The sequence below is a fragment of the Pongo abelii genome, chromosome 8 (assembly GCF_028885655.2).
Source record: "Pongo abelii isolate AG06213 chromosome 8, NHGRI_mPonAbe1-v2.0_pri, whole genome shotgun sequence".
Taxonomy (NCBI): domain Eukaryota; kingdom Metazoa; phylum Chordata; class Mammalia; order Primates; family Hominidae; genus Pongo; species Pongo abelii.
The window spans coordinates 75,513,694-75,532,639 of record NC_071993.2 but is presented as its reverse complement, the minus strand read 5'-3'; the positions used below and the strand labels follow the sequence as shown (position 1 = coordinate 75,532,639).

At 44.1% G+C, this 18,946-nt stretch overlaps 1 protein-coding gene across 6 annotated transcripts in view; it reads left to right on the top strand.

Moving 5' to 3' along the window:
* The first annotated feature begins 850 nt into the window (after positions 1 to 850).
* CCAR1 (cell division cycle and apoptosis regulator 1) overlaps positions 851 to 18,946 on the top strand; it is a 72,833-nt gene continuing 54,737 nt past the window's right edge. Inside the window, exons 1-4 of one of the 6 annotated variants that reach the window (XM_002820884.5) lie at positions 851 to 976; positions 2,148 to 2,269; positions 16,551 to 16,723; positions 17,505 to 17,549. In XM_002820884.5, coding sequence (XP_002820930.1) covers positions 2,197 to 2,269; positions 16,551 to 16,723; positions 17,505 to 17,549 — 291 coding nt within the window. In that variant the 5' untranslated portion in view covers positions 851 to 976; positions 2,148 to 2,196. Of the gene's footprint in view, positions 1,101 to 1,190; positions 1,358 to 2,147; positions 2,270 to 16,550; positions 16,724 to 17,504; positions 17,550 to 18,946 lie in introns of those variants that run through there. The other 5 variants (XM_009245542.3, XM_009245543.4, XM_054523362.2 and 2 more) reach the window with 5 other exon arrangements.

The following is an 18,946-nucleotide window of genomic DNA, read 5'->3' as shown; positions in this document are numbered from 1 at the left end:
AGTCTCACTCTGTTGCCCCGGCTGGAGTGCAGTGGCGCGATCTCGGCTCACTGCAAGCTCCGCCTCCTGGGTTCGCGCCATTCTCCCGCCTCAGCCTCCTGAGTAGCTGGGACTACAGGCGCCCGCCACTACGCCCAGCTAATTTTTTTGTATTTTTAGTAGAGATGGGGTTTCACCATGTTAGCCAGTATGGTCTCGATATCCTGACCTCGTGATCCGCCCGCCTCGGCCTCCCAAAGTGCTGGGATTACAGACGTGAGCCACCGCGCCCGGGGAAACCATCATTCTGAGTAAACTATGGCAAGGACAAAAAACCAAACACCGCATGTTCTCACTCATAGGTGGGAACTGAACAATGAGAACACTTGGACACAGGGTGGGGAACATCACACACCGTGGCCTGTCGTGGGGTGGGGGGAGGGGGGAGGGATACCATTAGGAGAGATACCTAATGTAAACGACTACTTAACGGGTGCAGCACACCAACATGGCACATGTATACATATGTACAAACCTGCACGTTGTGCACATGTACCCTATAACTTAAAGTATATAAAAAAAAAAGATGTTACAGGGTATATCCTTTCTCCCAAATAATGGAACGAGGTAAAAAAAAAAAAAAAAGGTTAAACATAAAATGGCGGCCGGCTGGATCGGATCACGTGACCGCCATTTCTTTCCTTCCCACCCAAAGGAAAGCCCTTCCTTCAGAGCAAGCGCAAGACATATAGCTCCGCTCATTGTTAAGCGAGGCCAAGGTAACCCTTAGGCGCGCTCTATTTCCCCCTTCGTAGCGAAAGGGCCAGGCGTATTGAGCGGTCAGGGGAGCGCGCACGCAGAACGTCAGCCAGTAAGCGCCGTTCCTCCCGGAGATGTGGAGGAGGGGAGCGGCGTGGAGGAAGGGGGGGAAGTTGGCGCATGCGCCTAAGGCTGACGGGTTTGAAATGGCTTCGATGTTAGCCGGGACCCGACTCAGGTGAAGGTCTGGTCCTCGTAGTTGGAGCGGGGGGCGGCCAAGCCGGGTCTCTTAACATCCTGTCGGATCTGTGGAAGGGCCAGGAGCGATCTTTTGGGTAGCCCTGCGGCCCCGGGCGGCGACGGTGGGGCTCTTGTGGGACTGGGACGGGAGGGACGCGGTCCCTTTTGTGCGGGTCGGAGCAGGCCCGGCGCGGCCAGCCCCACCCCCACCACTCGGCTCCTCAGGTGCCCCCAGCGCCCCTCAGCCTCGGCATGGCGACGCTGCGGTCCGCCGCCCCGTTGCTCCCGAGCCACTGCGGTTTTACCCTCCTGGCCCCCCGGCCCGGGACATAGTGGCGGCTCCCGGCGGCGTGGGTATTGGGGAATAGAGGCTTTCTCCGTGCGTAGTAAACGAGCCCAGGGCTTTCGGGATCCATCGAGTGTAGTGGGGCGGTGGGTTCCGCCTTCAGTCGCCGGCGGCCGGCACGGAGCTGGGACTGGAGGAAGACGGACGGCCGGGCTCTGGCCCTTGAGGGTCGCGGCGGCCGAGGAGGGGGGGCGCGGGCGGAGAATCTTCGCCTTTTCTGGTTTGTCTTGTGGGGAGGGATTTTCCCAGTGGTTCTTTAAGGGACATCCATTATCTCAACGGCCTTTTCCCTCGAGGTCGGGGATGGAAAAGAAGCCCCTTAGGTTCCTTCTGTACTCTGGAAAGTAGAGATGTTCGTTATTTAAATGATATCCTTAAATACCTGTGATGGGGGTCTTGTCCCAATATCTGTTATTGGTTTTAACATTACCCTGCCTTACTCCCCAACCCATTGCCAGAAGAAACACGCAGGCTGTATTTCCTGTGAATATAAAGTTGTGAACTTTTTGTTAACAATTGGGTGGATACAGCAGATTGTCTTCCGTTTAAATGTGACAATTTGTAGTCCCAGACAGGAGTGCTTTTTGTGAGTCTCCCCTTAATGTTATCTTGTAAAATAGGGCACTTTTGGTGATCTACTTGATGTAAAATGTTTTTGCTGCATTTTGGATGTTCATTTGCCCTTTTTCTACTTACAGTTGTTATTTCTACTGAAATCTGCGAAGACGTTCTTGACACATTAAACATTTCTTTCTATCGTAATATCGTTTTGTGATATCTGTAGCTTGGTTGGACTTTAAAATGTGGATCCTTTTCTTGATAGATCGATGCTATAGAAGACAAACAAGGGAAGGTTTTTTTCGTTTTGCATCATGGCTCAGTTTGGAGGACAGAAGAATCCGCCATGGGCTACTCAGTTTACAGCCACTGCAGTATCACAGCCAGGTCAGGCTTCTAAATACATGTACTGTAATTGTTTGTGGGGAACTTGTTAAAACTACGTGAATTAGGGCCGGGGGTGGTGGCTCACGCCTGTTATCCTAGCACTTTGGGAAGCGGAGGAGGTGGATCACGAGGTCAGGAGTTCGCAACCAGCCTGGCCAACATGGTGAAACCCCGTCTCTACTAAAAATACTAAAATTAGCCGGGCCTGGTGGCACGCTCCCGTAATCCCAGTTACTCAGGAGGCTGAGGCAGGAGAATCCCTTGAACCCGGGAGGTGGAGGTTGCAGTTAGCTGAGATCGCGCCACTGCACTCCAGCCTGCGCGACAGATACTGCGTCTCAAAAAAACAAAACAAAACAACATGAATTAGGCTGTTCTGATATTCTGATACTGTAAAATGTTTGCAAATTGTGAATTCATTAACTTTCTCTGTGAAGCTCCTTTAAAAATCCATAGATCAACTAACAAAGAAGCTGTTTTACATAGCAGTTTGGGCAGTTTTGTAGTTTTTTTTTTTTTTAAACATTTATTTTTTTATTTTTATTTTTATTTATTTTTTTTGAGACGGAGTCTTGCTCTGTCGCCCAGGCTGGAGTGCAGTGGCTCAATCTCGGCTCACTGCAAGCTCCGCCTGCCGGGTTCACACCATTCTCCTGCCTCAGCCTCCCGAGTAGCTGGGACTACAGGCGCCCGCCACCACGCCCTGCTAATTTTTTGTATTTTTAGTAGAGACGAGGTTTCACCGTCTCTACTAAAGCCACCGCGCCTGGCAGTTTTGTAGTTTTTTAATACCTTAGATTCACTTTTAATTGATTTAACTCTGTTAGAGGTTAGCCACTCATTAATTAGAATATACTGTATTTGGCATGTTAAGTTGTCAGTATTCATGAGTTATGTTTAAAAGTAAATGAGTTGGGCGCGGTGACTCATGCCTGTAATCCCAGCACTTTGGGAGGCCGAGGCGGGCAGATCACAAGGTCAGGAGATCGAGACCATCCTGGCTTACATGGTGTAACCCCGTCTCTACTAAAAATACAAAAAATTAGTCGGGCATGGTGGCGGGCACCTGTAGTCCCAGTTACTTGGGATGCTGAGGCAGGAGAATGGTGTGAACCCAGGAGGTGAAGCTTGCAGCGAGCTGAGATTGTGCCACTGCACTTCAGCCTGGGTGACAGAGCAAGACTCCATCTCAAAAAGAAAAAAAAAAAAGTAAATGTAGGCTGGGTGTGGTGGCTCACACCTGTAATCCCAGCACTTTGGGAGGCTGAGGTGGGTGGATCACCTGAGGTCAGGAGTTCAAGACCAGCCTGACCAACATGGAGAAACTCTGTCTCTGCTAAAAATACAAAACTGGCTGGGCATGGTGGTGCATGCCTGTAATCCTAACTACTCGGGAGGCTGAGGCAGGAGAATCGCTTGAACCTGGGAGGTGGAGGTTGCGGTGAGCCAAGATCGCACCACTGCACTCCAGCCTGGGCAACAAGAGCAAAACTCCGTCTCAGGAAAAAAAAAATGTATTTAGGCTAGGTGAGGTGTCTCATGCCTGTAATCCCAGCATTTTGGGAGGCCAAGGTGGGCAGATCACCTGAGGTCAGGAGTTCCGAGACCAGCCTGGCCGACATGGTGAAATCCTATGTCTACCTAAAAAATACAAAAGTTAGCTTGGCGTGTTGGCACACGCCTGTAATCCCAGCTACTCACGAGGCTGAGGCAGGAGAAGTGCTTGAACTGGGGAGGCAGAGGTTGAGTGAGCTGATATCGCAGTGCTGCACTCCAGTCTGGGTGATAAAGGGAGACTCCAAAAAAATTGAGACGGAGGTTTCACTTTGTTACCCAGGTGGGTCTTGAACTTTTGGGCTCACGCGATCCTCCGATCTTGGCCTCCTAAAGTGTTGAGATTACAGGTGTGAACCACCAGGACTAGCCAGTTGTTTGAATTTAAAGTTGAAAAACTACATTCAAAAAAAAATTACCTGGACCTGGTGTTACGTACCTGTGGTTCTAGCTATTCAGGGAGGTTGAGGTAGAAGGATTGCGTGAGCCAGGGAGGTCAAGGTTGCAGTGAGCCATGATGGTGCCATTGCACTCCAGTCTGAGTGAGACCTGGTCTCAAAAAAGGTAAAAAAAAGAAAGAAAACCAACTCTAAAGAATTTAGTTACTAGACAAAGGAAAAAGATAGTTGTAAAAGCTGCTAGGCGCAGTGGCTCACGCCTGTAATCCCAGCACTTTGGGAGGCCAAGGCAGGCGGATCACCTGAGGTTGGGAGTTCAAGACCAGCCTGACAAACATGGAGAAACCCCGTCTCTACTAAAAATACAAAATTAGCCTGGCATGGTGGCATGTGTCTGTAATCCCAACTACTTGGGATGCTGAAGCAGGAAAATCTCTTGAACCCGGCGGAGGTTGCGGTGAGCTCAGATGCTCAGATTGCGCCATTGCGCTCTAGCCTGGGCAACAAGAGAGAAACTCAGTCTCAAAAAAAAAAGAAAGATAATTGTAAAAGCAGTAAAAGAACATTTACGTTTTCAAAATAAAGTCAACAAGGCCCGGTGCAGCACTTTGGGAGGCGGAGGTGGGCATATCACTGAGGTTGGGAGTTCGAGACCAGCTTGACCAACACAGTGAAACCTCCTCTCTACTAAAAATACAAAAATTAGACGGGCGTGGCAGAGGTTGCAGTGAGCCGAGATGGCGCCACTGTACTCCAGCCTGAGCAACAGAGTGAGACTCCAGCTCAAAAAAAATAAAGTCAACAAAATGTCATTTTCAAAGTAAATGGAAAATGTTATTGAAGCTTTAAATTCTTCCCAATCTTTTTAGGAAGAATTTTTTTTTTGGTCATTTTTTGACTTATTTGTTGAATCTTAAAAGCTTTAACTCCTGTAGATTCAGAATTTTTTACTTGAATGAAACCAGTTGTGTTTAGGGATTTCAAATAAGTTTCCCAAGAATTCTACAGAATGAGATTTTGATTGTCTTTTTAATTTGAATATATTTTTATTTATTTTATATCTCTTTGCTGCATTTTACTTGCTTAAAATATCTGTTTTTTAATTCGAGGTCAATTTCAGAGACACTGTGATCTTCTAACTTCAGTGTTCTAAAATTTGATGGAAATGATTCGTTATCTTGGTGACCTTTCTTCTTAAAGACATGGAGGCCTGGCACAGTGGCTCATGTATGTAATCCCAGCACTTTGGGAGGCTGAGGCAGGAGGATCAGTTGCATCCAGGAGTCCAAGACTAGCCTGGGCAATATAACAAAAACCCCATCTGCAGAAACTCAAAAATTAGCCAGGTGTGGTAGAGCACGCCTATAGTCCCAGCTATTGGGGGGGCTGAGGCATGAAGATTGCTTAAACCTTGGGAGGTCTAGGCTACAGTGAGCTGTGATAGTTCCGTCATATTCCAGCCTGGGTGATAGAGTGAAACCCTGTCCCCCCCCCCCCCCCAAAAAAAAAAAAAAAAAAGAAATGGGTACTTCAGGGTTTTAATTTTTTTTTTTTTGAGATTGAGTCTTGCTCTGTTGCCCAGGCTGGAGTGCAGTGGCATGATCTTGGCTCACTGCAAGCTCCGCCTCCCGGGTTCAAGCGATTCTCGTGCCTCAGCCTCCCAAGTAGCTGGGACTGTAGGCGTGTGCCAGCACGCCCAGCTAATTTTTTATATTTTTAGTAGAGACTGGGTTTCACCCTGTTAGCCAAGATGGTCTTGATCTCCTGACCTCGTGATCCGCCCACCTCGGCCTCCCAAAGTGCTGGGATTACAGCAGTGAGCCACCGCGCCCGGCAATTTTCTGTATTTTTAGTAGAGACCGGGTTTCACCATGTTAGCCAGGTTGGTCTTGATCTCCTGACCTCGTGATCCGCCCGCCTTGGCCTTCCAAAGTGCTGGGATTACAGACGTGAGCCACTGCGCCTGGCTCTTGACGTTCTTAAACCTTTGTATCCTAATCCACAGTGCTTACAATAGATCCTCACTTCCCTAAGGAAGCCTTTCTCCTCCCATCTCTGGCTTGGTGGTGATACTCTGTCTTTAGTAGTAGTATTTTAAATTCTAACTGCTTGCTTTTATTTGTTTTTCTCTCTTAGTTACCATATGTGATAATTCTTATTTTTCCTCCAGCTCCAGTGCATCCATCAGATGTGATATTCCTAAAACATAGTTTCTGTCAAAATCACAGAATTTTGGCTGAGTGTGGTGGCTCATGCTTGTAATCCCAGCACTTTGGGAGGCCAAGGCAGGCAGATCACGAGGTCAGGAGTCCGAGACCAGCTTGGCCAACATGGTGAAACCTCGTCTCTACTAAAAATATAAAAATTAGCCAGACATGGTGGTGTGCATCTGTAATCCCAGCTATTCGGGAGGCTGAGGCAGGAGAATCACTTGAATCTGGAGGCAGAGGTTGCAGTGAGCCCAGATTGCGCCATTGTACTCCAGCCTGGGCGATGAGCAAGACTCCCTCTCAAAAAAAAAAAAAAAAAAAAAATCACAGAATTTTTTTCAAACCTGGATCAGGCCTAAACTAGATTTTTTGTTGTTGTTGTTGACAGAGTCTTGCTCTGTCACCCAGGCTGGAGTGCAGTGGCACAATCTGGGTTCACTGCAATCTCCGCCTCCCAGGTTCAAGTGATTCTTGTGCCTCAGCCTTTGGGACTGTAGCTGGGACTACAGGCGCGTGCCACCACTCCTGGCTAATTTTGTGGGTTTTATTTTTAGTAAAGATGGAGTTTTGCCATCTTGCCCAGGCTGGTCTTGAATTCCTGAGCTCAGACAATCCACCCATCGTGGCCTCCCAAAGCTAAGCTAGATTCTATCCCAACTTAATTCTCTAAGAGATGAGGAAATTGAGGCCAAGGACGGTGAAAAAAATTTGTTTTGGTCTCAAAGGAGGTCATAGCAGAGTCAGTGTTAGGACCTCAGAATTGTGGTTCATTTTATCTTCTATTTCTTCATTTTCTCATTTATCTGCAAAAGTATCTTCAAGGAGTTTTAGAATACAGTTCAGATTCTAGGATGGTATTCAAGGTCTTATTTTTCTGGCCCTATTTTTCATTTTTCTCACCCCTTGAAATATATTCTTAATATTTACCGTATTTTTCCATATCCTACCTGAAGTGCTTTGATACGTCTTCAGTGACAGCCATTCTAGGGACCAGAGCTTTTAGTTTTGAAAATTTCTGTTGTGTAAAGAGACATTGAGAGAAATGGCCAGTGACTCACCAGTCAGTGACCAGCCAATCAAATCTTTAAGTAGCCCTTATATCAATTATTTTATTTTTTTGAACATGGAGTCTCGCTCTGTCTGCTCAGGCTGGAGTCTGTCTCACTCTGGCTAGGCTGGAGTTCAGTGGTGTGATCTCAGCTCACTGTAACTTCTGCCTCCAGGGTTCAAGCAATTCTCCTGCCTCAGCCTCCTGAATATCTGGGGCTATAGGCTTGCTACCATACCCGGCTAATTTTTGTATATTTAGTAGAGACAGAGTTTCACCATGTTGTCCAGGCTGCTCTCGAACTTCTGACCTCAGGTGATCCATCCGCCTTGGCCTCCCAAAATGCTGGGATTACAGGTGTGAGCCACTGTGCCCGGCCTTAGATCAATTATTGATTATAGAGGTACCTTCAGTATATTTGATGAAAAATATTTACATGTGTATCTGTATTTAAACTATTAAAATATTGAGGTGGATATACCAGATTCAGACCTATTGTCACCCATTTCATATATTTTTTTAAACATCCATTTCATTTTTTGATTTTTTTTTTTTAAATCTTTTTAGCTAAGGGAAAAAGACATCCAAAAATAATCCTGGAGGTTTTTTTTTCGTTGTTTTTGTTTGTTTTTTGAGACAGGGTTTCACTTTGTTGCCCAGGCTGGTCTCAAATTTCTGCCTTCAAGGGATCACTCAGCCTATGAATGGTGTCTTCAACTGTCTAAGGGGATTGGCCAACAGTTATTTGAATTGTGGTAAGAGGCTATTGCCAGGAGCACTAGTCATCACTTCCAAAGGACTTCTCTCTGAGAGCGAAGAGCTGTCATCTGTTAGGACATTATAGAGAGTATAAGAACCTCATATAACAATAAGGCTTTTCCTTTTCCTTATAGAATAGCATTGTCCAGGCTGGGCGCGAGTGGCTCTCGCCTGTAATCCCAGCACTTTGAGAGGCCAGACAGGTGGATCGCCTGAAGTCAGGAGTTTGAAACCCACCTGGCTAACCTGGTGAAACCCTGTCTCTACTAAAAATACAAAAATAAGCTGGGTGTGGTGGTGGGCTCCTGTAATCCCAGCTACTCGGGAGGCCGAGGCAGGAGAATCACCTTAACCCGGGAGACAGGTTGCAGTGAGCCGAGATCGCGCCATTGCACTCCAACCTGGGCGATAGAGCTGGACTCCGTCCCAAAAAAAAAAGAATAGCTCTGTCCAATAAGTAGAACTTTCTATGGTAATGAGCATGTGCTATATCTGCATTGTATAATATGATACCCACTATGTGTGACTATTAAGCCCCTGAAATATACTTAGTGTGACTGAGGAACTGAATTTGTAATTTTATGTTAATTGTTATTAATTTAAATGAAATAACCACATGGTTATTGGTGGGTAGTGAATTGGACAATACAGTTATATAAGATCATAACACTTGAAATAGGTTATATTTAAAATATTATTTTGTAGCCAGGTGTGGTGACTTACTCTTTTTTGTTTTTTTGGTTTTTTTTTTTTTGAGACAGAGTCTTGCTCTGTTGCCCATGCTGGAGTGCAGTGGCGCTGTCTCGGCTTACTGCAAGCTCCACCTCCCGGGTTCATGCCATTCTCCTGCCTCAGCCTCCCGAGTAGCTGGGACTACAGGCGCCTGCCACCATGCCCGGCTAATTTTTTGTATTTTTAGTAGAGTCAGGGTTTCACCGTGTTAGCCAGGATGGTTTTGATCTCCTGACCTCGTGATCCACCCGCCTCGGCCTCGAAAGTGCTGGGATTACAGGCGTGAGCCACCGTGCCCGGCTCGTGGTGACTTACTCTTGTAATCCCAGCACTTTGAGAGGGTCGCTTGATTCCAGGAGTTTAAGACCAATGTGGTGGCACATGCCAGTAGTCCCTCAGGAGGCTGAGTCAGGAGGATTGAGCAAAACTCTGTCTGGAAAAAAAAAAAGATACAAAAACATTTCTTGGGTCAGTTTGAAATTTTGAATTTTAAAGTCTTTAAAAATTTATTTTTTAGAGTGGGGTCTTGCTATGTTGCCTAGGCTAGATTTGAACTCTTGGACGGAAGCAGTCCTCCTGCCTTAGGCTCCTGTGTGCACCAGCGTGTTCCGCAAGGTTTTGAATTTTATTCATTATTTCAGAAAGATGACTCACTTTTTTTTTTTTAATTGAGATGGAGTTTCGCTCTTGTCGCCCAGGCTGGAGTGCAGTGGTACAATCTCGGCTCACTGCAACCTCCGCCTCCTGTGTTCAAGCGATTCTTCTGCCTCAGCCTCCTGAGTAGCTGGGATTACAGGCACGTGTGCCACCACACCCAGCTAATTTTTGTATTTTTAGTAGAGACGGGGTTTCACCATGTTGGTCAGGCTGGTCTCAAAGTCCTAACCCCGTGATCCACCCGTGTCGCCTTCCCTAAGTGCTGGGATTACAGACGTGAGCCGCTGTGCCCAGCCCCTCTTTTGTGTTTTAATGATACCTTGTGGTCAATAAATAATTATGTTAATAGTATATTATAACATGACTATTTTAGTCATATGAAACTGATTGTAGTTTTAAAAAAAGAATGTATTTATTTATTTATTTATTTATTTATTTATTTATTTATTGAGATGCAGTCTGGCTCTGTTGCCCAGGCTGGAGTGCAATGGCAGGGTCTCGGCTCACTGTAACCTCCACCTGCCGGGTTCAAGTGATTCTCCTGCCTCAGCCTGCTGAGTAGCTGGGACTACAGGCGCATGCCACCACGCCCCACTAATTTTTGTATTTTTAGTAGAGACAGGGTTTCACCATTTTGGCCGGGATGGTTTCGATCTCTTCACCTCGTGATCCGCCTGCCTCAGCCTCCCGAAGTGCTGGGATTACAGGCGTGAGCCGCCGTACCCGGCCAAAAAAGAATATATTTTTATCCTTAAAGGTGGTTTCAGAAAACTTAGCCCTTAATTTTTTTAATTTAATTTTTTGAGACAGGGCCTCACTCTCTGTCACACAGACTGGAGTACAGTGGTGCAATCACGCTCACTGTAGCCTTGATATCCTGGGCTCAGGTGATCCACCTCAGCCTCCTGGGTAGCTGGGACTACAGGTGTGCATCACCATGTACTACCAAATTTTTTATATTTTTCGTAGAGACAGGGTTTTGCCTTGTTGCCCAGGCTGCCCTCAAATTCCTGGGCTCAAGCAGTCTGCTTACCGTGGCCTCCCAAATTGCTGGGATTACAAATATGAGCCACTGTGCCTGGCCTAAATTTTATTTAGTAGATAGCCTGTGGTCATTTTGGTCTCATTTCATTTAGTTATTTGTGATATAAATACATAGTGATAAGTATCTATTGTGATTGTGGTATGGGACCTTTGAGAATCATATTGAATGAGGTAAAAGTGAAGGATAAAGTGCTTCAATATGTATAATTGGAAAAGATCTTCAAATGACACGTGTTTGGCTATTTATGTGTGTGAGGGAGATTAAATCAGAGATTAATACCTTTGTACTTTGCAGATTACAGAATTACTTGCAGAATGTTGATTCTAATAATTCACATTGAGTGCAGAATGCACATATAAAAATATTCAAGGATAGCTTCTCAAATGTCCACAAAGGGGAGCATTAATAAATATTTAATGAAATACACTTCATTGAAATTAAAGTCTCAAGTATAAGTGATTTAGAAAAGAACTGTTATATATTTATAAAAGATATAATCACATTCACAGTGATTTCACAAAATTTGAATAAGTACCTAGTGGTGCAAAGCAACTACTCTCCTGCAGTGTAAATTATCTTCCCATCAATTTTTCCTAGCAGTCAAAATCTTCATTACCTGTTAAATTGTCTTGTTTCTTTTTTTTTTTTTTTGGTAGAATCTTGCTCTGTCACCCAGGCTGGAGTGCAGTGGCACAATCTCGGCTCACTGCAACCTCTACCTCCTGGGTTCAAACAAGTGCCTCAGCCTCCGAAGAAGCTGGGATTACAGGCATGGGCCATCACGCCTGGCTAATTTTTGTATTTTGAGTAGAGATGGGGTTTCGCCATGTTTGCCAGGCTGGTCTCGAACTCCTGGCCTCAAGCAGTTCACCCACCTTGGCCTCCCAAAGTGCTGGGATTACAGGCGAGAGCCACAGTACCTAGCTGAAATTGTCTTGTTTCTAACTCATCACGTGGACTGTCAGGTGTAGAAAACAGAACTGTGGGTATTGGATGTCATCTTACCTACTTGGTGCTGGACTGTTGTATGCTGCCAGAATACAGAACACCCAGAAAAATTATAAGAAAAGATAGACATTCCGCGATTTTGACTCTGAGCACTTCTGCTGTGGCAACTGTCAATACTTCCCAGGGTTGTGGGAGTTGGTATCAGCAGAGTGAAACAGCAAATCTAAGGCCGTGGTTCAGGTGGATGAAAGTGATGTTATGATACTTATACTTGAATCACTGATTTTAAAATGTCAAATGCAGAACATACTGATCTTAATTTATTAACATGCCAATTTAGATTATTAGAATTTAAAGTACTAATACTTTTTCATAGGGTCTTGTTCCTATTTACATGATAATTTTTTTTCTATTACCAGAACAGTTTTTTTTGTTTGTTTGAGACAGAGTCTTGCTCTGTCACCCAGGCTGTAGTGCAGTGGCGCCATCTCAGCTCACTGCAACCTCCGCCTCCCTAGTTCAGGCTGTTCTCCTGCCTCAGCCTCCTGAGCAGCTGGTACTACAGGTGTGCACCACCGTGCCCAGCTAACTTTTGTATTTTAATAGAGATGGGGTTTCACCTTGTTGGCCAGGCTGGTCTCCAACTCCTGTCCTCAGGTGATCTGCCCGCCTCAACCTCCCAGAGTGCTGGGATTATAGGTGTGAGCCACCATGCCCGGCCAGAACAGTTGTTCTTAACCTTTCTATGATCTGTATATAATCCTTTTGAAAATCGGATGACAGCTATGGATTTATCTTCCATTTTACATACAGTTGCAGAAAATTACCCACCTTTTAGAACCTATGCCTTATCCAGGCATGGTGGCATGTGACTGTAGTCCCGGTTGCCAGGGATGCTGAGGCGAGAGGATTGCTTGAACCCAGGAGTTCAAGGCTGCAGTGAGCTAAGATTGCACCACCGCATTCCAGGCTGGGTAACAGTGTGACTACATCTCTGAAAAAATAATAATAGAAGCTGTGCCCTACATTTTGATGCACTATTTTTTCTGTATTCTCCTTGCGGTTAACCTCATTTTGAATTAATATTGGTGTTAAGATATTCCCCACGTCTATTAAATTCATTTTGTTGGTCCTTGTTTTATCCTTTCTCCCTACCTATGACATCTGACTTAAAAATAGTTAAAAGAGAAAATAGGCCAGGCACAGTGGCTCATACCTATAATCCCAGCACTTTGGGAGGCCAAGGTGGATGGATTGCTTGAGCCCAGGAATTCGACACCAGCCTGGGCAACATAGTGGGACCCTGTCTCTACAGAAACTATCAAAAATTAGTCAGGCATGGTGGAATGTGCCTGTAGTCCTAGCTACTCTGGAGGCTGAGGGAGGAGGATCACCTGAGTTCGGGAGGTTGAGGTTGCAGTGAGCCAAGATTCTGCCACTGCACTTGAGCCTGCGTGACAGAGTGAGACCCTGTCTCAAAAAAAGAAAAAAGAGAAAATGAAAAACTTGATTTTGTAATGATTAGCACTGTGTATTTAGGACATTTGTAAAGTTTTCTTTTCACTGTAGATTCTTCTCTTTTTTTAAATTTTAAAAATCTGGTTTTGGCCTGAAATCCCAGCACTTTGGGAGGCACAGGCAAAAGGATCACTTGAGTCCAGGACACTTGAGACCAGCCTGGGCAATATAGCAAGACCCCATCTCTATTATAATAAGAATTTTTAAAATTTATTTTATTTATTTTTTATTTTTCTTGAGATCAAGTCCTGCTTTGTCACTCAGGCTGGAGTGCAGTGGCGTGACCTTGGCTTACTGTACCTCCTGGGTTCAAGTGATTCTTCTGCCTTAGCCTCCCGAATAGCTGGGATGACAGGCTCACGCCACCACACCTGGCTAATTTTTATATTTTTGGTAGAGACAAGGTTTCACCATGTTGGCCATGCTGGTCTCAAACTCCTGACCTCAGGTGATCTACCCCGCTCAGCCTCCCAAAGTGCTGGGATTACAGGCGTGAGCTACCGTGCCGAGGTTTTTTTAAAAACATTTTTTAAAATTATTGTTTTTGCAGAGGATAATTTTGAATTTTTAAAAATTCTAAACATGATTCCTGGGATTTTGTTTCTTATTTTGTTATTTTTTATTTTAAATGAAATTACTGTTTAAATAGTTGATGGTAAACCTCAAACTTTGAACGAATTTTTGTGATGTTCAAGAGTAGGGTACCTGCCTTTGGTCGGTTCATTAAAGCTCTTTATTCTGTTTTTATAAAGCACAAATTGTTCTTTCTACAGAATTAATAACTAATAGTTATAAGGCAGCATTTTTTTCAGATTGTTCTCAGATACAAGCAAGATAGTTTGGGGAAGGGAGTGTTCCATGAGCAAATACTGGTTTTTATGGCCTCTTGGTATTTTCCCCCTAGATACCATTGAGAAAATTGGGCTGATGCCTGTAATCCTAACACTTTGGGAGCCTAAGGAAGGAGGATCGCTTGAACCCAGGAGTTCAAGACCAGCCTGGGCAACATGAATGAGATTCCATTTCCTTTTTTTTTTTTCTTTTTTCTTTTTTTTTTTTTTTTTTGACACAGAGTCTGACTGTGTCACCCAGGCTAGAGTGCAGTGGTACAATCTTGGCTCACTGCAACCTCTGCCCCCCCCCGGGTTCAAGCGATTCTCGTGCCTCAGCCTCCTGAGGTATAATTCAGTTTAATTCAACTGAATTGCGTAACGCAGTTACGTAAAGCGTAAATGCATTTAATTCCTACGTTTAATTCAGTTTCCTGAACTTAGCCTTAGATCCCATTTTTTTCAAAATTTATTGCCCCCGGGAGCTAGTGGTCATTTTTCTAGGAGATGCATTTTTGGGAAGTGCAGTGCTAGACCATAATTTTTACCTAAAGTTTCTGCATTTAACGGAATTGGGTAAAAGGATCAAGTAAAACCTTTATCATATTCTCCTCAGTGTGTAGCTATCTCTGAGCATACATTAAACATTTAAGTACCAAAGTCTATCATTTTGAGCCCCTCTCCCCAGTTATTTGGTCTTAGCAAATTATCATTTTAAGTCACTACATGGTGAATTGTTTTTTAATTTCTCAGTACAGTAGTGTACGCTAACTAAAACCTCTTTGTGGCCAGTTGTGGTGGCTCACACCTGTAATCCCAGTACTTTGGGATCCCGAAGCAGGTGGATTGCTTGAGCCTAGGAGTTCGAGCCCAGCCTGGGAAACATAAGGTGATCCCTTCTCTACCAAAAATTTAAAAATTAGCAGAATGTGGTGGCTTGCGCCTGTAGTCCCACCTACTTGGAAGGCTGAGGTGGGAGTATTACTTGAACCTGGGGAGGTCGAGGCTTCCATAAGCTGTGATGGCACAACTGCACTTCAGCCTTAGTGACAAAGTGAAACTCTGTCTCAAAAACACAAACCGTTTTTGTGCTTTTTTTTTTTCCCCCAATATTGAGAGGTAGAGTTTTACTCTCTGAAAATCCCTCATAGGATTATGGCTCACTGCAGCCTGGAATGTCTGGGCTCAAGTGATCTTCTCATCTCAGCATCCTGAGTAGAATGATCCTCCTATCTCAGCCCCCTGAGTAGGTGTGACTACAGGTACTTGTCTCCATGTGTGGCTCATTTTTTTTAATCTTTGTAGAGATGAGATCTCACTTTGTTGCCCAGGTTGGTCTCAAACTCCTGGGCCCAAGTGATCCTCCCACTTCAGCCTCCCAAAGGGTTGGAATTACGGACATGAGCCGCCTCGTCCAGCCTACTTTTTTTTCTTCAAAGACTAGACAAGCATTGTAATCAGAAGGGGGAAAGAATAGAACAAGGAGTTCAGTCAGTAACTGAACAACCAGTTTAGATAACTCATTACCTTTGGACCAGGCTTTTTGTGCTTAAGTGTTGTTTTTGTCAATTTTTTTTTTTTTGAGATGGAGTCTCACTCTGTTGCCGGGGCTGGAGTGCAGTGGTGATCTCAGCTCACTGCAACCTCCGGCTCCCAGGTTTAAACGATTCTCCTGCCTCAGCCTCCTGAGTAGCTGGTACTACAGGCATGTGCCACCATGCCCAGTTAATTTTTGTATTTTTAGTAGAGACGGGGTTTCATTATGTTGGCCAGCCTGGTCTCGAACTCCTGACCTCAGGTGATCCTCCCGTCTCGGTTTCCCAGAGTCCTGGGATTGCAAGCATAAGCCACCACCCCCAGCCAGTTTTAGTCTTTTTTAAAATTAGAAATTTTTCTTGACATGTAAAAATCGTATGTATTTATGGTATACATACACAATTACTTAATACCAAAGTTTTATAGATATATATAAAGTCTTGATATATGTATATATGTCATGGAATGGCTAAATCAAGCTGTTTAATGTGCATTACTTCACATACTTATCATCTTTTGTGGTGAGAAGACTTAAAAGTCTGCTCTCTTCTCAATGTTTACATATATAATGTTATTAACTGTAGTCAACGTGATGTACAATGGGTATCTTGAACATTCCTCCTAACTGAAACCTTTCACCAATGTCTGCCCAATCCTGCCCTGGGCCCCACAGTCTCTTTTAGCCACCATTTTACTCTGTTTCTCTTAGTTTGACTTTCTTATACTCCACATTTGAGATCATGCGATACTCTTCTTTCTGTGTCTGGCTTATTTCACTTAACATAATGTCCTTCAAGGTTCATACATAGTGCAAATTACAGGATGTTCTTCTTAAGGCTGAATAGTATTCCCTTGTGGATATATACCACATTTTCTTTATCTAGTTGTTCATTGATGGACACTTAGGTTGATTCCATATCTTGACTATTGTGAGTAGTGCTTGAGTGAACATGGGGGTGCAGGTATCTCTTCTATGTACTGTTTTCATATTTTTTATATTCTTCATAATCTTGATTTTTATTTTTTCCTCTTTGATTTCATTTTAGCTGCACTGGGTGTTCAACAGCCATCACTCCTTGGAGCATCTCCTACCATTTACACACAGCAAACTGCATTGGCAGCAGCAGGCCTTACCACACAAACTCCAGCAAACTATCAGTTAACACAAACTGCTGCATTGCAGCAACAAGCCGCAGCTGCAGCAGCTGCATTACAACAGGTAAATCTTTAATATGTCTTATTATTTGATGTAGAAAACTATGAAATCTGAGTAGCTAGCATTGCTACCTTCATTTTATAGGTAGTGAATAATTATGTGTTTTTATTATGCTGATTTCTTTTTCTGGTGATGAATATTATATCTGACCAGCATATATAGGGAAGAATAGTTGGGCCAGGCATGATGGCTTATGCCTGTAATGCCAGCATTTTAGGAGGCTGAGTTGGGAGGATCGTCTGAGCCCGGGAATTTGAGACCAGCCTGGGCAACATGGTAAGACAGCATCTGCAGAAAACACGAGAATTAGCCAGCGTGGTGAAGGATGCGTGTGGTCCCAGCTGCTTGGGAGGTTGAGGTGGGAGGATTGCTTGAGCATTGGGAGGTTGAGGCTGCAGTGAACTGAGATTGCACCACTGCACTCTGGGAGGCAGAGCAAAACCCTGTGTCCAAAAAAAAAGTAGTTGAATAGTCAAAATTTTTAAGTCCTTAAATTGGGCAGTTCTTATACCTTAATTACGTGAATAAAATTTACTTCTTTTTGGATCCCGGAGTATAAGTAATCACAACTTGATTTGCTTTAGATGAAGTTTCACTGTTCCAGAAAATTTATCTTTATTATTTTTATTTTTATTTTTTTTTGTTTTCTTTGAATCAATGCCATGCCAGAACAGAAAGTTTATGTTTAGTGTAATTGTATGTATTTCTATGTATATTACTTTTTGAGAATGAGTAAATTTAGTGTCTGTATTTTTCTTTGAAAAATTTTTTTTTAATCTTTCAGCAATATTCACAACCTCAGCAGGCCCTGTATAGTGTGCAACAACAGGTTAGTTTATATTTTCCATATTAAAAACTGATTTTAAAATAGCCATTTGCTCCAAAGTTCAATTGATAGAGAGTTTTATTTCTATCAGCTACCTTAACATGTGATACAACTTTTTTGGGAGGGGCTGGAGTAAATAGGTAGGAAAAAAGGAATGTCTCCAAGGGTGAGGGAGATGGGAGGGTGGTCCTAACAACCCAAATCCTTAGCCAGTCTTTGTTGCATGTTTCTAAGAAAGTATGAGGAGGCTGGGTGCGGTGGCTCATGCCTGTAATCCCAGCACATTGGGAGGCCGAGGCGGGCAGATCACTTGAGGGCGGGAGTTTGAGACCAGCCTGACCAACATGGAGAAACCCCATCTCTACTAAAAATACAAAATTAGCCGGGTGTGGTGGCGCAGGCCTGTAATCCCAGCTACGCAGGAGGCTGAAACAGGGAGGCTGAGGCAGGAGAATTGCTTGAACTCAGGAGGCGGAGGTTATGGTGAGCCGAGATCGCACCATTGTGCTCCAGCCTGGGCAACAAGAGCGAAACTCTGTCCCAAAAAAAAAAAAAGTATGCAGAGAATAATCTGGAAAGAACCACCCTTTGGACTGTTACGCTCCTGTCTGGAACCTTTGGGCCAGCTCTGCCAAACTAGACCACATGTGAAAATGAAAGCTCCTTTTGCTACTTGAAGTGTAAACCTTATATAGGCTTTCAGCCTTTATTTTTTTTTCTTTATTCTTTATTTTTAAAAATTTTTGTTACATTAACTAACACCTACTACAGCCTTTATTTCTTTAAAGGAGTAGGACTCCTAGCCCCCTTCTTATTAATCAAATTGTGTATGGAAATCAAAATATTAAAATAGAACTGTTCAAAATGGGAGAAGGCCGGCAAGGCACAGTGGTTCACGCCTGTAATCCAAGCACTTTGGGAGGCCAAGGTGGGCGGGTCACTGGAGGTCAGGAGTTTGATACCAACTTGGCCAACATGGTAAAACCCTGCCTCTACTAAAAATAGAAAAATTAGCTGGGCCTGGTGGTGCACACCTGTAAAAAATTAAAATAAATAAAATGTGGGAGAAAGCCTCCCTTTATAGTTCACACTTCTATTCCCTAGGCACGTTTAAACAATATGGAAACTCCTGATTTAGACTAAAAGCAAGTTTCATTGGCCCCTTTTCCTTAGACACATTCTCTAGGAACTGTCAAGGAAAGAGAGTTTGCCTTGCTGAAATACAGATATGCTTTAGCCTAAGCATGTCCCTGGAAAGGATCTGGTCTCATTCTTTTTTGAGACTGAGTTTCATTTTTGTTGCCCAGGCTAGAGTGCAATGGTGCAATCTTGGCTCGCTGCAACCTCTGCCTCCCAGATTCAAGCGATTCTTCTGCCTCAGCCTCCTGAGTAGCTAGGAT